The sequence below is a fragment of the Elephantulus edwardii genome, unplaced genomic scaffold, assembly GCF_000299155.1.
Source record: "Elephantulus edwardii isolate Elephantulus edwardi_28Jun2011 unplaced genomic scaffold, EleEdw1.0 scaffold00022, whole genome shotgun sequence".
In the NCBI taxonomy this organism is placed as follows: Eukaryota; Metazoa; Chordata; class Mammalia; order Macroscelidea; family Macroscelididae; genus Elephantulus; species Elephantulus edwardii.
Window position 1 is genome coordinate 4,843,319 of NW_006399772.1, and position 24,928 is coordinate 4,868,246.

Sequence of the window (24,928 nt, forward strand, 5' to 3'; positions counted from 1 at the left end):
CAGTATTTTGTGTACACCCTACTGGAAAATGAAAAATAAAAATAAACTTGATATGTCACCTTTCAATTACAAGGGGGGAGGGAGAAACATTTTAGCTACATTCTCTTCTCTCATTATTAACTCATGATAAACTTGTCTCCAAACAAGTAGGTGCATATTTTAAGTTACCTAATAAATATAAATTTTAAAATATGGGATGGTTAAGACAGTGATTTTAACAAGATTTATACCTTACCTATGCCAAGAAATTTCCTATGTTGAAATAATACTGATTTCCTACAAAGCATCTTTGTCTTTATTATGTGCTGTCAAGTTAGAACCAACTCATAGCTGGCCCGACAGCAATTTTAAGATGCTGTAGATTATACAGGAGGCGCCTTCCCATCTTTTGTCCATATAGCATCTTGTGGATTCAAACTACCTGACTTTGGGCTGGCAGCACAACTCCGTATCCTGGGCCACCAGAGCTCCTCCTTTACTATCTAGTGGCTAGAATTATTATGTCATTATTGCTGCAATAATTTTTGTTTTTGCAATCATTTTCATTTTCTTAAGTGGCTTCTTCCTAACCAGGAAGATGAATAATTTGATGTGTACCACAGATGAGGCTTAAGAAATAAAAAGAGCAACACTAGCCCAAAAGGCAGCACAAAGAAACCAAGATAAACGTCATTAACCAAAGTAGGAGCCAAGAATAAACTTGAAGACAAACAAATTAGATCTGCAATGTGCAGTAAAGCATATTTTAAAGACGTATGTTGGGTTTTAATAACAGTAGTGGAAGAATTCAGAATTAATGCCAAAGTTCATTATCCTAGAGATGTGTTTCACTCCTCTTGAGCCAGGCACTAGCAATCCTGTTTCCTGTTTCTCCATTTTATGTTCTGGAACTTCACTTCAAAAGGAAGCACTCCAAGCTGTTTGCCTTGTTAGGGCAGAGATGGGGATCCTGAGAAACATGAGGGTACCACACAGTATCTTGTCACTTTTAGCTCTGCATATGGCATTTATGTTACTGACTTTATTTAAAAAATTTCTATTTGCCAAATTCAACTCAGAAATTAGGATTTACTTAATCATCAAGTAAACTTTATGATTTTTTTACTCCTCTGTAATTAAGAGCAATTTAAGTGCTTTACAGTAAGAAAATGTCTCCTCTTATCACTCCATTTTAGAGAAAAATTATATAAGGGTTGTATAATCTATAGAGCCACGTAACTTCATTGATTAGAAGAGTTAGATATGCTAACAGAGCTTGCTTCTCTTAACTTTCTAAAATTGTTCCTATTACCTAAATTGCTTTCTTAATGCTTAATATATATTTTAAAATGTATTCCAGGGACTAGGTTAAGAAATTTCATATTCATCTTATTCAGTAACTTAAGAAATTTTGCAAAATGTGATACACATATATATATATATATAGTCTCTCTCTCACACACACACTCTTTCACTAATTGAATCTTAGTTTTAAAAAACATCTGCACAGTGTGGAAAATTTAAATAATCATTAGATTTGAACACTTATATTTGTACTCTATTACCATTCTAACTGGAAAAACCAGCAAAGAAAAACATAATAAATGATTTAATTGACTTATCGGTGTATCTTTTTACAGACCCAACAGAAAAAGTATTTGTTATGAATCTTTAAGTGGTTCACTTTTCAAAATAAATCACACTGAAAAGATTTTTTTAAAAGCTATTTACACTACAGTGCTGACACATTTAAAAAAATGGTATAAATAAGCTCTATGGAAAAGCCTTAAATTGTCAAAGAATTCTGGCTCATATTACAAAATATATATATGTATATTTTATATATATATATGTTAATGTCAGCTCAATACTAAAACTTACAACTCAAATGAGCTAAAGACTGTATGTTTCAACCTGCAATGTTTACAGTGCATCTGGCCCTAAGTGCTTGGATACTTCACAGTTATGGACAGGCACTGAGGAATGTTACAAAGCTACATAAACTATATTTTGTAACAGACTTGGGAGCAAGTCCATGGCTTGCTTTTAGAATCCATGAATCTTTATTACATTATTAAATCTTTTTTTAAAAAAAATATTAAGTGGTATGTACAAACTTAGCACAAAATGTCATCATCTTTTCTATCTTGACTTGAATGTGCCAAACTCTGTTGCCTTGTATCAATCAGACTTACATGACTTGTAGCACATAATTCTTCCTTTAAATCTTTGTTTCTATTTTCAAATTTAGAGTCCACCTCAGTTTTAAATTCTGTAAATTGAACATGATCTAATTTTGCTTTAACATTCTTGCCATCCACATTACTGGATGTTCTAGTCTTTTCAGAAACATTAATATTCATGGGTTCTTCCTTGATTCTTACAGATAAAACAGGTTCATGTTTCATTTTCTGCAATTCATATTTAGGATGAAGTTTGTCTGAAAAAACAGACTCTGAGGTTTTGCTTACAGCACAAACCATGTCAGTGTGAGATTCAATAGCTGAGGATGTAGGGTTGGACGATGTGTTAGTTTCACAAGTGGCTGAATTCTGAGAATTTTCATCCTTGGAGTGATATAACTTAAGACGAACATGCCATGCTAGGCTACATACAGCTGAAACTGTTTTGAACTGGTGCACAACATTCCTCGGAATAAAATAGATGTCATTATCATACAGCTGAATCCTCGCATAGCGGATGCCTTCTCTTCTTAGCTGATTAAGTTTTGCATCATCAACCCATTGAACACACTAGGAAAAGAAAATAACGAACAAAACAAATAAGTCTTATTCACAATTGAAATTAAACTAATGACAAAACTTAATTATTTAAAATATACCTGGGATAGTGGAGGTTCATGTAAATCTAATTGCATTCGTTGAACTACTTCTAAGAAATCATCCGCGTGAAAACAAATTACATCTTTGGTTATTCGGGGTTGATCAGGCCTAAAAGAGAAAAAGAGATAAAGTGGAATCTGCTATTAATGTACATTTTAAATTACAGAGTTTAATAATAAAGTAAAAATAAAATTATTCTTTTAATTGGTTACTTAAAGTGATGACACCATACATATAAAATCAAAAGCAGCTCACCTTTTATTATAGCCATTTATAACCAGATTTCACAAAATGACTTTAGTTAGTAAATTATGCAGATTTTCAAAACTAAGTACTTTGGCTTAAAGTGAGTACAAAAGTAGATGCTAAGGTTTAAAATACTACATAAATATTAGAGTTAAGCAAAGGGAGTACACACTTTCTTACTGATATGAATCTTTAATAAAAGCTACATATAAATGCACTGATATATAACACCTGCAAACAGCTATTAATAATTAAGAAGCTTTTCTAAAAAAGTACTAACATAATAAAGAGCTGATGTTTGATATGATTAATAGTATTTTTAAATAAAAGTATAAAAATTCTCAAATTGTTCAATTAATTAAGAGTAAATATACCTTTTTATAGAAAATGCTAAAAAACAGATAACAGACTAAAATCTCAAGCAACATAAAGAACACCATATTAAGGAAAATAACAGCATTTTTAAACACCATTAAAAAATAATTATAGTATTTCTAAGAGTAGACATGTAAGAATTTTCAGACTTGTCATTAAAAGCAATGTTAAGTAACAATAGAATGGAATATTTCTAACGTGTTAAATTAAAAAAGTCAAATTAGTATTCTGTATCAAAAATATCATTTAAACTTCAAAATAACATTTTTCAGTCAAAGAAATCTGAGAGATTGTGGATTTATTCAAAGGAATGTAGAGCACCAATAATATATTTTTAAAATTATTCACATTTTTAAATCTCTTTAAAATATAAACTGTTTTAAAGAAACTTTTCCCAATAAATTACAGTATTTATAGGTAAACAATATGGATGACAACAATTACTTGTATGAGGGGCCAGAAAGATGAAAGGGATCAAATGGCAGTAGACTATGGAAAGATTCTTCTTCTACATTATATGGAGAAATGTAATATTGTTTATGCTAAGTTTGGAGGAGCCAGCTAAGGAAGTTAAATCCAGTTCTAGCAAGTAAATATATAGTGGCAAGGAAACAGATAAAAGAGACAAAAAGAAGAGGCAAATGGGAAAAAGCAACATGTTACATTGAAATAAAAATTTACCAAACTAGATGATACCTAAACAAAAGAATAAAATGCCAATCATAAGTTTAATTACATTTATATAAAATGTCCAAAATAGGCAAATTATTTTGAAAGACAAAAATGTAGATTCAGGGTTGCCTAAGGCTAGGGGAAGTGGTGGTAACAGCTAAAGGGTAAAAGGCTCCTTTCTGAGGTGATTAAAATGTTATATAATTGACAGTGGCAATATTTACAAAAGTCTGAATAGTAAAAGGGACAAGACTGAATTAAATGGAATAAAGGCAATGAACTGTTTAGTATGTGCTTTGTTGCTCGAAAATTTGTTAAAAAAAATGGGAACAAAAATGAGCAAAACTGAAAAAAGAAACAGGTAAAACCGGGATTCAATTTGACATTAACAAATAGGCAAAAACTGGCTAAGGATACAGATGACTTGATTCATGCTATCAATAAAATTGACATTTGAAACAATGACAAGTTATGCAAATGTTCAAGTCTTTCATTTATAGGCTCTGTATGAGTTGTCTATAACTTGACGGCACTTAATATCAACAACAACATAGAGAGAGCTCTGTTGGCTTAGTGACTAGAAAGTTGTGCTACCAAGTCAAAGGTGGGTGTGATTTTAATCTGTAGCCCTCAGACCTGGTTTTAATTGTTTTTGGTCAAACATTCTTCTAAGTGGTATAGCACTTAGAAGTCCATTTGCTGTACAGAGGTAACTTGTGTTTGCTGTGAAGCTGAACTCTGTGACACTGATGTGTCAAATACAATAATGGTAACCCATGATGGACAGTGTCTGGTAGAGCTCCTCAATTAAAACAAGCTTGGAAGCAGGAGCAGCAGATTGCTTCCGGAAGCTCTACGAACTTGGAGAAACGAAAGTTATACAGGTGTTCAGGTCTTTCATTCATAGGGTTGCTATGAGTCGTCTACGACTTGACGGCACTTAACAACAATAAAAAATTGACATTTATGAGTTTGCACATAGCTACTAACCAAAAAGTTGGCTATCTGAATCCATCCAGTGGCACCACAGAAGGCCCAGTGATCGCTTCAGTAAGAATACAACCACTAGAAACCTACGAAAAACATGGTACTACTCTGACAAAGAGCCACCATGTGTTAAGGACCATGAGTAGTTAAGGACAATAAGTTGTATTAATGCAGTCCCTGGGTGGTGTAAATGGGTAAGTCAGACACAGACAATGGGAATGGAGCATATTTCTAAAACATTTGATCACTGTGCATTGTAATCAACTCAATGGCAATAAGTGGTGGTAGTACTCAATAATAGCAGAATATACATTTCTAAGTGCACAAAGGCAGTTCATTAGGATAGTTCATAGAACATCAATTCCAAACACAGTGCCCCTGAATCAACTCCCACGAAGACCATGCCTACGGGGTAGAGTGATGAGAGATGGGGGCCTAGTGTGAAGCTGCACTGCAATCCCAAAGGCTTGCGGTTTTAATCCACCAGCTGCTCTGACATTTACTGTCTTTTTTTTTTGGTCACAAGCATCTTTAATGCAACCAAATTAAAAAAAAAAACATAAAAAACAAGACTTTCCAAACACAATTTTAGGGAACTCAGTGGTTTAAGGGAGAGACGCAGGTTCCAGGTAACACATACAGGGCACACATACGGCTTTCTTATTATTGGATATTATCTACTCCCTCTAAGTTTGTATCTGGTACTTACAGTCAATATCTATTGCAACTGCATTTGCTAGAAAGCCTTCTCATTTAGAGCATCTAAATTCAATTTAAGAACATTTTGTTTCTTCTGTCAAACTCTGCTTTTGAGTAATTTGTGTTTGAATATATAAATAACTCATTTTACTATCCCACATTATTTACAACATATTAAACTCTGACCAACCCTCAGAAAATTAAATGAAAGACATGATTAGGGACTATATGAAATCTTTTAAGTATAAATATTTTTCTATTTAGCCTTTATAAAGTTATTAAAAATTTGAAGTTTTTAAACATGAGCAAAAGGATCCAGTTTTAATTTTGTAAAAGGGTGCAACTGCTCCTCATTTAGAAGTCACGAAATGAATAATAGAATGAAAAGGTGTTGTAGGAAGATGAAATTCTTCTGCAGCAAAAGCACAATCCTGTCTTCTTTTGTTCACGAAATACGTAGTCATTTTCAGAAGCCAGTCCAGATGTCAACTTCTTTATTTAGAAAACAGCCAAACCACTCAAGGCATAAAATACACGAAGAAAAACAACACCAGGTTGAACAGAATGAAAAGCCAAAGGTCTAACCAGTAGGAATGCCTTGGGATTCCGTTTGGTCCGCAGTAAGGCTCTGCTCCCGCCTCGCTGTCCCAGTGGAGCCTCTCCGCTCGCGGAGACCATCCTGACTGCCCACAGCCTCCGCGCCCGGCTCCATCTCACTCCCCGCAGCGACCAAGGTACTAGGCAAGCCGGCAGGCACGTCCGTATTTCCGCGTTCTGCCCCGTTAGAGTTTTATAAGTCAGTTTTAGGCTCAATGACACACAGCACCATAGGATACAGAGCTGCTGATAGATTATTCCAAGCTATAGATATTTGTAAGAGCTGACTGCCACATCTCTCTTCTAAGGAGTGGCTGGTGGATAGGAGTGTATCACTTTAACCACTGTGTTACCAGGATTCCTAAAGTTGAATATGAACAAAGCAAATCACATAGACTACATTTTGACTATAAGAGATTTACCTTAAAAAAACCAAAATCTGGGAGGTAAAAAAAATCCCCAAAATAAATTAAAACACACTACCCCACACCAAAACATGCCCACTGTCAAATGAAATATTTTACTTTAATCCTTAATCAATACCCATACAATAACAGGCAAGAAATAAAAACTTACTATATTGGACAAATCTGCTATCAGTGACCTCTTTAAAGTGCTAAAGAGCAAAGATGTCAGCTTTAAAGATTAAGCATGCCTCATACAAGTCACAGTATTTTCAATTGCTTGTGAAAGTTGAACAATGAGTAAGACCCCAAAATGCATGTCTTTGTGGTGCTGGCAAAAAGTACTGAACGTGCTATGAAGAACACACAAATGGGTCTTGAAGTAGTACAGCCAGTGTGCTCCTAGAGGCAAGCACTGTGAGTTTGTCCACATAGTTTGGGGATGTTGTCAAGAGAGGATAATACTTAAAAAAAGACTTGTTAGGGAGGCAGCGAGCAGAGCGTGAGGGTGCGTGGGGGCACAGCACATGCAGCAACATTCCAGGCCACCCGGCCGTCCTAGCACTCATCTCGGGGAGGGATGGTGGTGCAGGGTGCAGGCCAGCACAGCCTCCAGTGCCTCTGTGAGTTGGGGCTGCGACCCACGCCCAGCCCCACAGAGTGTGGGTGCCCCTGTACGTCTTCTCGGGATCTGTGTGCTCGGGAACTAGTCAAAGTGACACCTCATCCAACCAAAATGTGCCTGGTGCTCCAGAGGACTTTGGCAGCCCTCGGTCAGTCACCTCCCAGTGTGACCTGAGGGAAAACCTCCTCAGAAATGGCTCTGGGGGCGAAAATTAGAGCCCAGCCAGCAGCAATCATCTTAAGGAGCCAGCCTCTCAGCAGCAAGGGAGGGCTCCAGCTCCTCGGGCTCAGATGTCATTCAGATGACACCTTAAGAAGTTACTGGGAACCTCCAGCCAGGAAGATGTTAGTTACAGCAGATTATGAAAGAACAAATGCTCCTTTTAAGATTCGGCCCTCCTCACCGTAAGGCATTGTGTTCAGATCATTGGTATTCTCAAGGAAAACATTAAGAACAGAGATTTTTGTTTTGTGACTCTGGATTATCACTTGTGAGACCTATATCACAACTGTGATATAAGGGAGGTTTAGAGGGGAAACAACAGTTTTATCTAAAAAGTCATCAAAATTTTGCCACGCAAAAAAAAAAAAGACATGTTGGGAATGGTGGAAGGCCAGAGGATAGGAAGACCCTCAACAAGACAGATTAACACAATGACATGTCAACAATGGACTAAGCACAATAGAGATTGTGAGAATGGCCCTAGAATGTACAAGTGTTCAAACTACCATACACAGGGTTGCCATGACTCAGAGCAGACTGGATGCTACTTAACAATATGCGTATGAAAACACAAAATGACTAAAAGAAATTTTTAAGTGAGGATTAGAAATAGGATTATAAAATTACAACGATGTAGGTATATTTCAAACCATTTCATTTAACTTGAATCCATAGTCAACATCTATGGTTAACAGTGGTAAATCAACAGATGTATTGCATTGGGCAAATCTACTATCAATGGCCTTTCCAAAGTGCTCAGGAATAAAGATATCCATTTGAAGACCAAGGTACAAATGATAAAAGCCATGAGTTTTTCATCTGCTTTCCATGCTTCAGAAAAGTGGACAATGAATAGGGATAACAGAAGAAGTGGTGATGCTTTTGAATTATGGTGCTGTAGAAGAGTACCGACTACTCCACTGACTGCCAAAAGAACAAACAAGTCTCTTGGAAGAAGAACAAGCAGGGCGCTCCTTCAGAGGCAAGAATGGTAAAAGTTGAGGCTCACATACTTTGGGAATGTTGTCAAGAGAGACCAGTCCTTGGAAAAAAAGACATCAGGCTGGGAAAGATGGAAGGTCAGAGGAGAAAAGGAAGATCTTTATCAAGCTGCACTGATATGGTTACTACAACAGTGGGCTTGAGCATGTCAGAGCTAGTGAGGATGGTGCAGGATACAGTAAGGTTCCCATGTGAATTATAAGTTGCCCTGACAACAACTACTACATGTTTAGTTTTATAAAAATGTGTAATATTTTCTTCCACAGTTCTCACAGTACTATATCAAGTTTCTGATTGCTCCATATCCTCAATTGGTGGGTTTTTTTCCTTTCTTCTTAAAGGCATTTCACAGTATGTAACACTGATGAGCTCATTGTGTTTTTAATTTGCATTTCCGTTATGATGCAATTATACCATCTTTTAAAAAAAAATTTTTATCATTTTCTTGTATGTACCATCAAATCAGATCCTTCCGGTACAGGAGATTTTGTCCCTCCTTCTCCAGCAGAGCATCTGCTGGATTTGAACCACACACCTCTGGGATTGCAGTGCAGCTCCCTGCCACTAGCCACCAGAGCTCACCTATACTTATCTTTTAATATGGTTTCTGGTAATTTGTTTCTCCTACAAAATATCCATTCAAATCTTTTGCCTCTTCAACTGTATTTTGTTTTCTTATTCTTGAAATGTTAAGATTCCTTCCCCCCCCCCGTATTAAGATACAAGCCATATAAGATACATATACCATTAAAAAGTATTTCCTCCCAGCCTGTAGTCTGTCTTTTCATTATCTTAATTATCATTCAAAAAGTAGTTTTCATATGACAGTCCAATTTACCAGATTTTTATGGTTCTTGAAATTGTTACCTAATACAAAACTCCTCCATGTTTTCTTCTATAAAATTTATAGTTGTAATGAATCTATTTCGTTCCATTACAAATTTTAATTTTATTTTTGTATAATACAAGTCAATCCTTCTTTTTCTTTGCTTATAGATGGATACTCAGTTTTGCCAGCAATTCTCAATAAGACTTCTTTTCCCATTAAACTATCTTGGCATCTTTGCTCAAAAGCAATGATGGGTTTCATACTACCCATCATTTTTTCATACCTTTTAAAGTCTATCTTTACACCAAGACCCCATTATTTTAATTAGCTGAGCTTTATAGTAAACTTGAACTGGCAAGTCAGTTGTCCAACTTTTTTCTGCCAAAACTGTTCTGCCTACATTAAGCTTTCACATTTCTGATACTGGGTAATTTATAAATCATTCTGGAAAGAACTAACCAAAAGGTTGGTAATTACAATCTACTAGGCTATGCATCAGAAAGCTGGACAATGACTAGGGATGAAGAAGAGTACTGCATATACCATGGACTGCTAGGAGAATAAACAGAGTCATCCCAGAGAGGGAAAGAGGCAAGGAGTCTGAAGCTTTGTCTGACATACTTTGGGCATGATGCAAGGTGAGACTAGTCCTTGGAGAGGGACGTCATGCTTGGGAGGGTGGCGGGACGGTGCAAGAGAGGAAAACCATCGATGAGATGGATTGAATGACTGGGGTAATAGGGCTAGGTGTGTCAGAGACAGTAAGAATGGTACAGGATAGAGCAGAGTGTAAGGCTATTGTACAGAGGGTTGTTATGAGTCATAGGTGACTTGATGGCACATTAACAACAACAGGCAGTTTTTAAAAGCTTGAGCTGGTACTTCTCCTCTGGTAAAGATTTACAGCCTTAGAAAGCCAATGGAGGATAACTATTAGCTGAAATCAGTTCTATGGCAGTGGACCATTTTGAAAATATTATCTCAGTCAAAAACCAAATGACTAAAACTCGATTCCAACAATTTAAGATCTTTCATAATTATACAACCATGATAGGCAATTATACAGAAAAACTTTGTATTACTGAAACTACTGAGAAACTTTCTAAGAAAAATTTTAGAAACCAATAAAATTTTTCATTAAAATAAGTTCATAAAAACAAAAAGGAGCTTATATATACCACTCTCCACAGTGAACAGCCTTTAGCACTCCAACAGCAGCTGTGGTCTGTCGTTCAAAACCTTGTCCTATATGGTCTGCATGGGCTCTTGTCCTGTCTTCAAAGAGCATCTCACGGGGCTCACTGGTTCGAGGTAGGTACTGCAGATTTTTTATTTCATTGGTAGTTCTGTTTAAAACAAAGTAGATTATGTATTCAAGTCTAAATCCATCACAAAGTTTTCCACGGTCAAGGCCACCAGCTACTCCAAAGGAGAACGATGGGCAGTCTCCTCCTGTGCATTTAACTGCCTCTGAAAACCTACTGAGGGATCAGTTATGACTCGACAGTACACAACAACAATTCAGACAAGGGGAAATTTTAAATCACCTACTTCCAAATCAAGTTCTATTTTAAAAATAATCAAATACAAACAAAAACACATACTGTCCAGTTCTTCCAGGACATGCCTCACAAGATGGCAGTTTAAGGAAATACAAACCTGTGTAAATCACAGATGGTATGACTTACTTTGTTACCCTCTATCTGTGATTTGGGTCTCATCTGTCGCAACTTTTAAAAATCATTATTTATACCTTTCTACGAAGATGGTGCTGAAAGCAAAAAAAGAAGCCCCTGCCCCTCCCAAAACTGAAGCCAAAGCAAAGGCATTAAAGGCCAAGAAGGCAGTCCTGAAAGGCATCCACCCCCCAAAAAAAGATGATGATCTGCTTGTCACCCACCTTCCAGCAGCTCACGATGCTGAGACTCCGAAGGCAGCCCAAATACCCTCAGAAGAGTGCCCCCAGGAGAAACAAGCTTGACCACTATGCCATCATCCAATTTCCCCTGACAACTGAGTCAGCCATGAAGAAGACAGAACATAACAACACACTTGTGTTCATTGTGGATGTCAAGGCCAACAAGCACCAAATTAAACAAGCTGTAAAGAAGCTCTATGACATTGGTGTGGCTAAGGTCAACACTTTGATTAGGCCTGATGGACAGAAGAAGGCCTATGTTCAACTTGCTCCTGACTGATGCTTTGGAGGTTGCCAACAAAATTGGGGTCATCTAAACTGAGTCCACCTGACTAATACTAAATACAAATTTCTCTTTCTCTCTCTCTCTCTCACACACACACACACATTATTTATAAAATATCCACTCTATTCTAGATACTACCTAGGCAGTCCACCACTTATCTGTCAGTCTGTCATACTGTGATGGCTTGCTTGCTAGTGTGACGCTGTAAACTATGTTAAATAACAGCAGATTAACTGATGGACAGCATGTTTCAACAGAACTTCCAGACTCAGATAGATGGAAGAAGAATGTGGCAATCTAATTTTAAAGGATTTGCCAGTGAAAACCTTGTGAATAGATAACTATTGTCAGACAGAGTGCTTGAAAGATGAGCTGATCAGTTTGGAAGGAGTTCTGCCTCTCCACAGTAGAGTCAAACTTAATGACATGGATGAAGAAAAGGTTTTAGGTACTTTGTTTGCTGATATGGACTGAGACTGGATTTACCGAATTGGAAATCATATAACCTACTATGCTAGAATGAAGAGAATTCACATAGTACTCCATCAAGGAGCCCTGGTAGTGCAGTGTGTGAAGTGCTAACCCAAAGCCTGGAAGTTTGAATCCACCAACCCTGAAGGACAAAGATTAAGCAGTCTTCTCCTACTGATACTGCCTTGGAAACCTGACGGAAGGCTACCATGAGGAAGAATTGACTTGACGGCAGTGAGTTTGTTTCTGAAAGTGATCAAGAAGGCAATCAAGACGTATCTGATAATCACTTGTAGTTAGAATGTAAAAGCTGGTGGTGAGGATCATAAATCTCCTCCTGTCCAACTAATTGCCTCTGAAAACCCGCCAGAGGGTCAGGTATGGGTCAGTTCCAACTCGATGTTACACAACAACAGAAATACTGCCAAACATCTCAGCAGAATTATGCAAGACTGACAACGCAATTCACCAGAAATACCTTTTCCAACAAAATAAACAATGACTTTATATGGTGGAAAAGAATGAACAATCTCTTCCATGTGATTTACTGCCTCTGAAAACCCACTGGAAGTTGGCTCTCACTCGCTGACATGCAACAATATAAGGTGGAAGGTCAGCAAAAGAGAGGAAAACCCTCAAGGAGATGGACTCAATACAGTAACTGCAGCAAAGGCTCAAGTATGTCCGAAGATCAGGATGAGACAGGACAGGACAGAGTTCAGAGGGTTACTATGAGTCATACTGAGTACACACCACCACCACTACCACCATTACATACATGTATGTCACCAGATGCATAGAAACCAAACAGACTACATCTATGGAGACAGTGACTATAGAGAAGCTTAGTATCATCAGTCAGAGCAAGATAAGGGTAAAAGCATGGGACAGATCATCAATTACAGTTACTTAAAGATTAGGCTAAAGGAAGTGAAAACACCTCTAAAAACTAAAGTTCAATCTTGAGTATATATCACCTGAGTTTAGAGATTATCTCAAAGACAAATCTGATGCACTGATTCCTCATGACAGAAGACCACACAAGTTGTGGGATGACATTAAAGACAGCATCAATGAAGCAAAAGATAGAAAAGAAACAAGGGGGGGGGAAGTTAGCACAGACTTTGAAACTTGCTTTGGAATGGACAGTAACTACAGTAAACTGAAGAAATGACTGAAAGTGTTAAACTGAAGATTTCAAAGGGCAGCTTGAGAAGACAAACTATTATAAGGAAATGTGCAAAGACTCAGATTTAGAAAACAAAAAGGCTAAAATATGCACAGCAAACTAAAACATCTGAAAAAAAATTCAAGCCTTGAATTATAGCATCAACAAATTCTTTGGGCAAAATACCGAATAATGCAGGAAGCATGAAGGGGAAAATGAACCACAAAGAACTGGACAGCATTCAACTATTTCAAGAGGTAGCACACAATCAAGAATCAATGTTAGTCAAGGCAGAAGCCCAAGCTGCTTCACAGAAGGCACTGGCCAAAACCAAGACTCCAGGAACTGATGCAATTAGAACTGAAACGTTTAGAAAAATGAATGGAATGCTGGAAGCACTTATTCATGTGTGCCAAGAAATTTGTAAGACAGGAACTTGGAGGCTAATCAATTGAAAAGACATTCATATTTGTGCCCAAGAAAATTTAGAAATCATCAAATATCAGCAAAACATGTGTGAGTTTTTGTTGAACGTAATTCAGAAATAGTTGCAGCAATAAATACATCAATGAGGATTTCAAATTAGATTTAGAAATTTAAACAGTACTCAGAAATTCAAACTATACAGAAGAGAACACAGAATGAGGACTATAAAATCTAACATCAGATGGATCATAGCGGAAAGAAGTGATGAAAACATATTTCTGTTTTACTGGTTATGCAAAGAAAATATTAAATTAATAATTTGTTATTATTATATTAAATAGATCATAATAAATTATGAGTATCACTGCAAAGAACAGATATTCCAGAACAATTAATTGTGCTTATGTGGAAATTTTACATAGACTAAGAAGCCGTTGTTTGACTAGAATAAGGGGATACTGTATGGTTTAAACTCAGGAAAGGTGTACCCCAGGGTTGTAATCTTTCCTTATATTTATTCAATTTGTATACTAAGCAAATAATCTGCGAAGTTGGACTATATGAAGAAGAATGTTTTATTATAAGGACTGGAGGAAGCCATGTTAATAACCTCCAATGTGCAGATGACACACCCTGCATGCTAAAAGTGAAAAGGACTTGACATACTTATTGAAGAAGAACAAAGTCTACAGCCTTTGGTATGGATTACACCTCACCACAGAAAAAAACAAAAATCCTCACAACTGGACCAGTAAGGAGCATCATGATAAAAAGAGAAAAGACTGAGATGAAAGGATTATTATTTTTATCCAGTGGAAAACACAGTAAGACTAATCATTATATCTTCCATAAATGCAGTTTCCTGAATGCAAGTAATCCCCCATTTATGAATGGATCCCTTCCTAGCTAGGCCTTTAAGAATTTTAAGGTAAACTGAACCAGGTACATACAGTTCTTATGTTGCTATACATTAAAGCAAGAAAAGGGAGCTCTGATAGCCTAGTGGATAGAGACTTGTGTTGCCAACCCAAAGGCTGGTGTTTCAAATCCACCAACTGTTTCACAAGAGAAAGATAGGCAATATCCTCCTCCTATGCGATTTACAGTCTCTGAAAACACAATGGAGGGTAAGCTGTAAGTCAGTTCCAACTTAACAGCCATGAATTGTTGCCGAATTTTAGTATAAGGCTCAAAACTTTCTGAATTATTTAAAAAATGCACATACAACAAATAAAAGTAACTGCTGGATGGCATCTAACAATAACAAAGAAGCTCGTTTCAAAGTGAGCAAAATGCACTGCCAACCCAAAGGCAGGTGTTTTAAATCCACCAACTGCTCTACAAGAGAAAGATGGGCAATTTCCTCTCATGTGATTTACAGCCTATGAAAACTCACTAGAGGGTCAACCATAAGTCAATTCTAACTCAATGGTACACAACAACTGTAGGTTAAGTCAAATGTTTATAATAGGGGTTTGTCTATGCAGATACCAAACATTAGGGAAATGTATTCATAAATAATTTATAATTTGTTTCAACTGTAAGTAGTTTTCATTTTCATTATAATGCATTGCTATTTGTCTATATTTTGTCTTGTATTTGATATTTAATAAAGAATTTATATCCACAAGTCTATTTAAAAATGTATATTAATGTTCTAAATCTTCCTTCTTTAATTTTGCACATATATATACATACACACCCCAACAATAAAAATTTATATTCAATATACCTTTTCCTTTTGAAAGGAGACTTTGGCATATCAGCCACAGGGATCATTTGTTCTCCAGGACGTACCCACATGATGGGACCATCATCACTGTCTTTTCGACTCTCTAATTTTAGGCTTGACAGGGTTCCCCATGGCAGTGTACACTACAAACAATTAGACATCAATTATTTTCTATTAACATCTCACAAACACGCTTTTAGATAGACCTTTTATTACATACTTGAGATATGACTACATAAAGATACAGCTTTATATCCATTTTCCCTCATGTAATTCTATTTCAAGCACACTCAGAAAATAGTTATGCTTGAATGGGCTCCAACACCCATTCTGCTAGGTATATGCTTCACAATATTTATTAATTGTTGTTGTTCTTTCTACCAAATATATAGTCTTATTAAGTTGCCAGAATAAGTAAGTATTCTCTGTGAGAACCTTTAAAAAGAAATTAAGTATGCATTTTCAAAACAGATTACCCCTTTGATTAGTGATACCCAAACTAGAAATAATCCATATAAAAATTGAAATTTTATTTGACTTTTGAAGAGTGAAAGTTATTTTTGAAGAAATTTACTTCTGCTATTATTGGCCCAAACAAATCATAGATAAAAAAAATTTTAAATGAAAATAAAAAGTCTGAAAACCACTGTTATGGAACAATAAAAATGACATTAATATATACTATATATTATAGCTCCATATATAATATATATCCTCTTTAAAAACAGGAGCATTTTCATCAAATTTAATTTCTTTAGAAAGAATACACTTATTTCATTTGCTTTTAAAGTGAAAAACTGAAGAACAACTAAATAATCAATAATGGGGTTTTGTTTTTATAAACAGTATTCAATAATAAATTCAAAGCAAATTCTGTAACAAGACTACCTGGGAGAAGTAGAAAAGAAAAAAAAGGCTTTGAAGAATTAAAGGAGAGTGAAATAAGGTAAAAATAAAGGAAAAAGGTACACTTAAACACACAGGTTGAATAATCAAGCCAACAGTAGAGACAAACTGATCCTGTTACATATTACTATTTGGACTACAAATTTCTAAATTTCTGTACTTATTTACACTGGCCATTTTCTTTTTAACATTGACTTTAATATTACTGAAGGACAAGTGGTAAAGTAGGTTTAGAGTTAGGCTGAGAAGTGAAAGATTGGCTGTTAAACCTGCAGTAGCTCAGAAGGATAAATATGAGATAATCTGTTTCTATAATGATTTATGACCTTGGGAATCCTGGGAGGCAGATCTACCCTGCCCAACAGGATCAATGACCATGGGCTTAGACTTTTTTTTTTCTCTTCTTATTCCCAGTTAGGGAGTTTATTAGGGAAACAGATTAGGAATGAGGAAGGCAAAGGATATCACACAGTTAAAAGTTCAGATTCAGTAAACAGCAGTCCCAAGCCTGGTTAACAGTAGTACACAATCCCAACAGTAAAACATAATCTCACATTTAGACTTTTAAAATTGTTTTGTATTGCTGATTAAACCACCTACATACAAAGCTTAGAGATTTCTCTCTCAATGAGGATAATACCACAGTCCACAAAAAGAAACATTTTCTTCTGGAAGGCAGAGACTGTTGCACCAAATCTCCCCAAGTTAAAACAAACCAAACCAAAACAACAACAACAAACCCAAAAATCAACCAACCAAACCCCCCACTCAAACCTCCCTCCACCACACACACCATTAAACAAGGACTCTTACATTTCACAGGGGGCCTTAGAACTACTTAGTCTATGGACCTTATTTTTTGGATGTAGCTGTGGTTAGGGGCCATGGAGTTGGAATCGACCCATACATGACCCTTCTGCAAGTTTTCTGAGGCAGTAAATTCACCCTGGAAGTAACTGGTGGATTTAAATCACCAGTCAGAGCTCCCTATATTTTGGATGAAGAAACTAAAACCAAGGAAGTTTAAACTAAATAGCTTGCACAACGCTACAAGGTCATAGCCATGAGTGACATACGGATTCAATTTTCCAGGCCAATTTTCTTTTCTTCCCACACACCTTAACTCCTTTGGTACTCAGTGAATATAAAGATGATAAACAGATGGATGCTATTACTTAAAGTAACAGCAACAGTATCATCTCCTGGTCATCTCCCATTACAATTATCACCTGAGAGGATATAAGCACTCAGTTCTCATCTCTCTTCTATTCTTCTTTTCTTTGTTTCAAGTGAAACAAAACATTTTTAGATCCTGAAACAATTTTATTTGTTATCACCTGTAGCAAGCATGAGCATAACATTTACAATTTAGATCACGAATACTTTTTATTCCTTACTTTTAAAAATGGTGAATCTTCCAACATGTCAAGAAACTCAGGGAAGTAATCTCCTACTTCTTCATCAACTGCTCCCACCAAGCTGATCTGTCGCATTGGGCCAGCTCTATAAGTACCGTGAGAATATGTTCTTTTGACCTAACGGATACAGATTTAGTTAAAAGTTACACAAAATAATACTGCAAAACCACTGTGGAACACTAAAGCATATTGTTTCAAATATTAGAACAGAATATGAAGCAAACAAAATCAAACGAAAAATGCCTTTACTATCATTAAGATCTTAAAAACCATAACAATGCCTATACACATCAAGTTACTTAACTTTATCCTATGATTCCTACATTGCTCATGAAAAGAGTTTAGATAAACAGCGTAATGCTAGACAACTGGGTTGATGAATTCTCCAACTATACACAGGATTCATTATCTCATCGATAGTACCACTGAGTGGTTTTAAAAATTAGTATCCTTCCATTTTCCCCCTACAGCTATGGATTAAAATCTTTTCATGAAATTTTTTGAAAGAGAGCTCCTCAGAAAAAGATTTTTAGCCAGTATTTTAACAGTGGTTTGTATATCTAAAAGGTCAAGCAGGATGATCTTCTAGGTCTTACTACAGTTATTAGAATCCAGTTACAGTATCTTATAGAGAATCTATACTCTAGAAACTAAATCTACTTTAACTATCTATAAGCTTTGGGGCCTTCAGAAATCATTCAATTTCTTAAGCTTCGGTTTCCTTAACTCCTGGATATTCTACCTCAGATTGCTAAAGAAAACCCAATTATATGAAGCCACTTGCCATAGTGCAAGCAAACAGGCAGCATCCAAGTTATCTGCCAAAATAAAACAGTCCATCTTTTTCAGCACCCAAGATGTCGACCGAGGACATGGTAGGTCCTCTGGTGCAAAATACCAGATTTCCCAAGGACTTCCAGCAGCAGTGATCAACTGTGCTGTTAAGACAGGAGCCAAAAATCTATGTATCATCACTGTGTAGGGGTGCAAGGAATAGCTGACCGGACTTCCCGCTGCGGATAAGGGTGACACTGTCAAGAAAGGGAAACTAGAGCTCAGAAAGAAGGTGGTAATACAACAAAAGTCACACTGGAGAAAAGACGGGGTGTTCCTTTACTCTGAAGATAATGCAGGAGTTATAGTAAACAAGAAAAGAGATGAAAGGTTCTGCCATTACTGGACCAAGTGCAAACAAGTGTGCAGACTGGCGGCCCAGGATCATATCCAATGCTGGCAGCATCGCATAATTTTCCAGTGTACTTATTTAAAAAATTAAAATTACACCCAATTGAAAATTATTAGCTACAATAATATTAAAGCAGTCCACACCCTAACGGCCATTCCTGGATTTTCACAGGCACATTTAAAGCCTAACAAATAAAGTTATGTTTTTTTACATACTGGGAACTCTGGTCACCTAGTATGTAACATGGAGAGCTATTAACTAGAAGGTCAGTAGTTCTAATCCACTAGCATATTCCTCAGGACAGGAAGTAAATTATGAGAAGTCCCCACTGGGAAAGATTTATAGTCCTGAAAACCTGAGGGAGAGTTGCTATGAGTCAAACTTGCTCTGTTGGCAGTGGGTTTTGATGCTATCATTTACAAACAAGTGTTCTATTTTAAGCAAAACAATGTCCTTTTAAATCTACATCGATGAAGTGCTCATGATTTTTTATTATAAATATTTACATATTTTGTATTTTGATATTATTTTTAAAACTCAAGTATTAAAAAGGATTTTTGAAAGAATCTGAATTTAACAAGTAATATAATCCACTACTGTCAAGCAGATTGGGACTCATGACAACCCTCCACTGGTTTCTGGGGCTGTAACTTTTTTCCCTTTATAGCAGCTGTTGGATTTGAATTATGAACCTTATAGATAGATACCAGTGGAACATGCTATGCATTATGCAACCAAGCTCTAAAAAGTAAAGACAGATGCTACCCATCTAAGCTTAACAGAGACCAACTTGTCTTGGTTTGTCCAGGACGGTCCCAGTTTAAAATGAAAAGTCCTCTATTCAAGGCAAACTAGGATGTCCATAAAAGATATTCACATCACAAATCTTCACAATAACAACTGACAGAGTCTGGGTGTCACAAATAGGAAACTCTAAACTGCTAACCAAAAGGTTGGCAGTTGAACCCATTCAGAGGCTCCTGGGGGAAAAGGTCTGCTTCTTAGGGGCCACAGCCTTGGAAATTCTATGGAATCCACTAGGGAAGAGATATTTTACAGTATCATCATGTAGCAAAGTATCTAAACTGCAACTCAAATGTTCTCACACACATAACAATAAATATACTGGTGTATTATATATTAATGCACTACATCATATATAGTTTAATATTATTTATATTCATAAACTGGAGACTTGATGCCTTTGAGCTGTGGTGCTGGAGAAGAGTATTGAATCATGAACTGCTAGAACAAAAAGGTTCATTCTGGAGAGGGTGAAGCCGGGCTACTCCTTGAAGCTAAGGATTCTGAAGCTTCATTTGACATACTTTGGGCATTTTCCAAGGAGGGACCAGTCCTTGGAGAGGCACATCATGTTTGGGAGAGTGGAGGGACAGCAAAAGAGAAAAGATCCTCTGTGAGATAGACTGACTCAGTGACTGGGGAAGTGGGGGTAGATGTGTCAGAGACAATAAGGTTGGCTCAGGATACAGCAAGGTTCAGAGGTGTTGTAAACAGACAGGGGTGCTATGAGTCGCAATCGACTGAACACATAACAACAACATATAATATATATTAATACAGAATAATTTGACTATCAGCAGACAGTATAATAAAATACCAAAACACACAAAAAACCCCTACTGCCACTAAATTGATTTCACTTATAAAGACCCATATATTACAAGGACAGAAATGCTGCACAGGGATTTTTTTCCCTATCATCGTTACAGAGGCTGAACACTAGGTCTTTATTCCACAATGTTACCGTGTGGAACCAAACTGTCAACCTTTAGGTTAGTTGTTGCAGTCAAACTGTCAGTCACAGATTACAAAATACTCAAATCTAATGTATTTCTAGAAACATGATTATTAAAATCTTTGTTTAACATAAGAAGAAGACATAACAAAATACTGTTTTATTTTTCATAATTGGCAAACTAGAACTTAACCCCAATGGCAGCAAGTTGATTTTGACAGAGCTGCTCAACAGACCAGTCCAGACCAGACCGAGGAGAACTGTCCTCCATGGGATTCCCGTCCCGAAGTTGTCTGTCTATGGAAGCAGACTGCCACACTGTTCTCCCAAAGGGCAGTAAGCAGGTTCAAACCACCAACATTGTGGGCAGAAGCTGAGCATGCACTACACCACTTGGGTTAATGGATAATCGACAAAGCAGTGTAATTATGACACATTTTTCTCTTAGTATGTTTATTTACCAGAAGTTCAGGTTTATGTTTTCAAGAACTGTTACAAATTCTTTTCTCTGAAAACCATTCCCAAAATACAAAATTCAGGGCTTTTTACTATTATTTTGTACCCACAGCCTTACTGTTTCTCCATCTCCCAAAGTTTCCAGAGTCTCATATATAGGCAGGGAGAATAGTTAAAATTGGTTCTCAAGATTTCATGTACAAGATGTTGCTTAAGAAATAATAACAGCACCATAATGAGAAAAATAGTCAGTACAGATTTCCATAATAAAGTCTAACACATGGTACCTGAACTACAGTTAATTTACCAGAACTGATAACTCATAAACAATTGCCCTTAAGTCGTAACTAACTCACAGCTTACCCTCCAATGGGTTTTTTAAATTATTATTATTATTTATAATTATATAGAGGAGACTGGCCATCCTTTTCCCAAGGACTTGTTAGTGGATTTCAACAACCAGAGTCACTGCCTTTAACAATGCAGCGTCCATAAGCTAAGTCACCAGAGCTCCCTACCAGAAATGAGAGAACATAATTCTACTGACAAAGTATTGCCTTAGTTGTGGATATGAAATGGTTAATACGAGCTTTCAGAGACCCCATGGACAAGAAAGTAATAATCATTCTACTCAAAGAATTAAAGTGAAATAAAGCAATTTACTCTGTAAAGAAATTTTCCAAGTGCTATGAAAAAGTCAAGTTAAGGACTTATTATTTCCACGTCTTACAAATAAGTAATTTCCCCCTATGCTTTAGTTTTCATTTCTTGTTTAATTCAGCCACCCACCTGAAATCAGTTTACACAAAACCAAAAAAATCTTTGCTTTGCAGATCAGTTCACTCTGCTCCAAAATGGGGTTAACAACAGTCCACTGACTAATTTGGACTGATTATCATAGGGTAGGATAGGAAGGCATTTTTGGTGAGTTTGTAGTGTATTGTGCTGGAATTAGAAGAAGCAGGTGAAGGAGCATGGAAGCCAAGCCTGAGCTTACTGGATGTGGTTCTGAATTGGGAATGTGGTTGATACCACATTGGAGTTAGCAGAGTATAGGAAGAGTTTCCTCTTTTGGTGAGAGCAGAGTTCAGATACAGTGTTCCCAAACCATTTCTATTGACTTTACAGAGTTCTTCTAAAAAAAACTAATTAAAACTTACTTTATTAGTTCTCACATAGAAACGAGTGCTGTAAACATACTTTCAAATATTAAAGCAAAGACAGTCCAGTGGACCTTCTTCCAAGGAAATATGTAAAGAATTAAATACACACAAAAGACACAAGAAAAAAAAATAATGTACATTACTGTGAATTTTAGGAGAGATTTATGGTTCAAAGACATTTACAGTGAAGAAATAAAACTCCAAAATTTTAATAGCAATCAACTTATCTAGGTAAGAATGTCATGCTGCTGTGCACTGTCAAGTTGGAACAAATCCATGGCTGACCCTCTAGTGGGTTTTCAGAGGCTATAAATCACACAAGAGGATATTGCCCATCTTTATCCTGTGGAGCAGCTGGTGGATTCAAACCATATGCCTTTGCTTTGGCAGCACAACTTCTTACCATTGAGCGATCAGAACTTCCTTACACAATATAGCATGTATCAGGAGCACCGGAGTCTTCAGACTGACATCATTGCTCTTCAGTACTTTAGAGAGGTCTCTAACCGCAGACTTGACCATCACAAGACGTCTTTTAATTTCCTGGCTGCTGGTGCCAAGAGTGTTGATTGTAGAGCCAAGCAAACTAAAGCTGTGAACAACCTCAATCTCTTCGCCATCCATCATGAAGCTGCCAACTGGCCCAGTGGTGAAAATCTTTGTCTTCTTGATATTGAGCCTCAATTCATACTGAAGGCTGTAGTCCCTGACCTTCCACAGCAAGCACTTGTTGTTGTTATATGCCATTGAGACATTTGCCAACTCATAGCGACCCTATGTATAAGAGCCCTAAACACCGTTCTATCCTGTGCCAAAATCACTTGTCTCAAACACATTCATTCCCACCACTCCACTCACAGAATCGATCCATCTTATCAAGGGTCTTCCTCTCCTGCGCCGTCCCTCTCCAAGGACCAGTCCCTCCTTGCAACATGCCCAAAGTATGCCAGACGAAGCTTCAGAATCCTTGACTCCAGGGAACATTCTGGCTTCACCCTCTCCAGGACAAACCTGTTTGTTCTCCTAGCAGTCCATGGTATATTCAACACTCTTCTCCAGCACCACAACTCAAAGGCATCAATTCTCTTTCTATCATCCCTATTCACTGTCCTACTCTCCGATGCACAGCATGTAATTAGAAAGACTATAGCCTGGATCAGATGCACCTTAGTCTCCAGCCTGACGTCGTTGCACTTCAGTACTCTTGAGAGGTCCCTCACAGCTGACTTTCCCAATGCAATTCGTCTCCTGATTTCCTGGCTGCTGTTACCAAGAGTGTTGACTGTGGAGCCAAGCAAACTAAAACTGTTAACTATCTCAATCTCTTCACCATCCATACTGATGCTGCCAATTGGCCCAGTGGTGAGAATCTTTGTTTTCTTGATATTGAACTTCAATCCATATTGAAGACTGCAGCCCTTGACCTTCTGCAGCAAGCGCTTCAGGTCCTCCTCAGTTTCAGTGAGCAGGGTTGTGTCATCTGCATAACACAGGTTGTTGATGATTCTTCCACCAATCCTGATGCCACATTCCTCCTCATACAGCCCAGCGTCTTGGATGATCTGTTCTGCATACAGATTGAAAAGGTATGGATACAAAATACATTCCTGATGGACACCTTTCTTAATTTTGAACAATCCAGAGTCTCCCTGCTCTAACAACTGCCTCTTGGTCCAAGTATAGGTTTCACATTAGCACGATCAAATGTTCTAGGATTCCCATTCTTCTCAGAGTCAGCTATAGCTTATGATCCACACAGTCAAAAGCCTTTGCACAGTCAATGAAGCACAGATAGACATTCTTCTGGTATTCTCTGCTTTCTACCAAGATCCATCTTACATTAGCTGTAATATCCCTAGTACCACAATCCAACCTGCACATCTGGCAGTTCTTGTTGACATATTGTTCCAAACATTTTCGATAAGCAAGCGCTTAGGCAATCAAAATAGTACTGAAGATCATCCAAAATCAGCTAGACTAGTATATTAATAAGGAAGTGCCAGAAATTCAAGCAAAGTTTAGAAAAGGCCACAACACCAGGGATATCACTGCTGATAAAGAACATGAGAAGAATGTCTATTTGTGTTTTATTGACATGAAAGGCATTTGACTGTATGGATCATAACAAACTATGGCTAACATTGAGAAGAATGGGAATCCCAGAACACTTAATTGGGCTCATATGAAATCAATACCTAGACCAAGAAAAACTGCTGTTTGAACTAAACATGGCAACACGGCATGATTTAAAATCAGGAAAAGTGTGTACCAGGGATGTAGCCTTTCTCTATATTATTCAATCTGTATACTGAGCAAATAATTTGTGAAGCTGAACTCTATGAAGAAGCATGTGGTATCAGGATTGTAGGAAGACTTATCAACAACCTCTCCAAAGTACTGAAGAGCAATGGTGTCTCTGTGGAGACTAAAGTGCGTCTGACACAGGCCATGGTCTTCGCATATGCATCAGAGAGTTGGACAATGACCAAGGAGGATAGAAGGAGAATTGATGCCTTTGAGCTGTGGTGCTGGAGAAGAGTATTGAGAATACCATGGACT

At 37.1% G+C, this 24,928-nt stretch overlaps 1 protein-coding gene and 1 pseudogene across 1 annotated transcript in view; one reads left to right on the plus strand and one right to left on the minus strand.

Annotated features, from left to right (window-relative positions):
• Window positions 1–1,615: 1,615 nt before the first annotated feature.
• RSBN1L (round spermatid basic protein 1-like) overlaps window positions 1,616–24,928 on the minus strand; it is a 75,500-nt gene continuing 52,187 nt past the window's right edge. Inside the window, exons 5-9 of the mRNA XM_006882680.1 lie at window positions 17,785–17,922; window positions 15,482–15,624; window positions 10,659–10,826; window positions 2,822–2,930; window positions 1,616–2,732 (exon numbers count right to left, since the gene is read on the minus strand). Coding sequence (XP_006882742.1) covers window positions 2,097–2,732; window positions 2,822–2,930; window positions 10,659–10,826; window positions 15,482–15,624; window positions 17,785–17,922 — 1,194 coding nt within the window. The 3' untranslated portion in view covers window positions 1,616–2,096. The remainder of the gene's footprint in view (window positions 2,733–2,821; window positions 2,931–10,658; window positions 10,827–15,481; window positions 15,625–17,784; window positions 17,923–24,928) is intronic.
• On the plus strand, window positions 18,163–19,052 carry LOC102852975 (annotated as a pseudogene).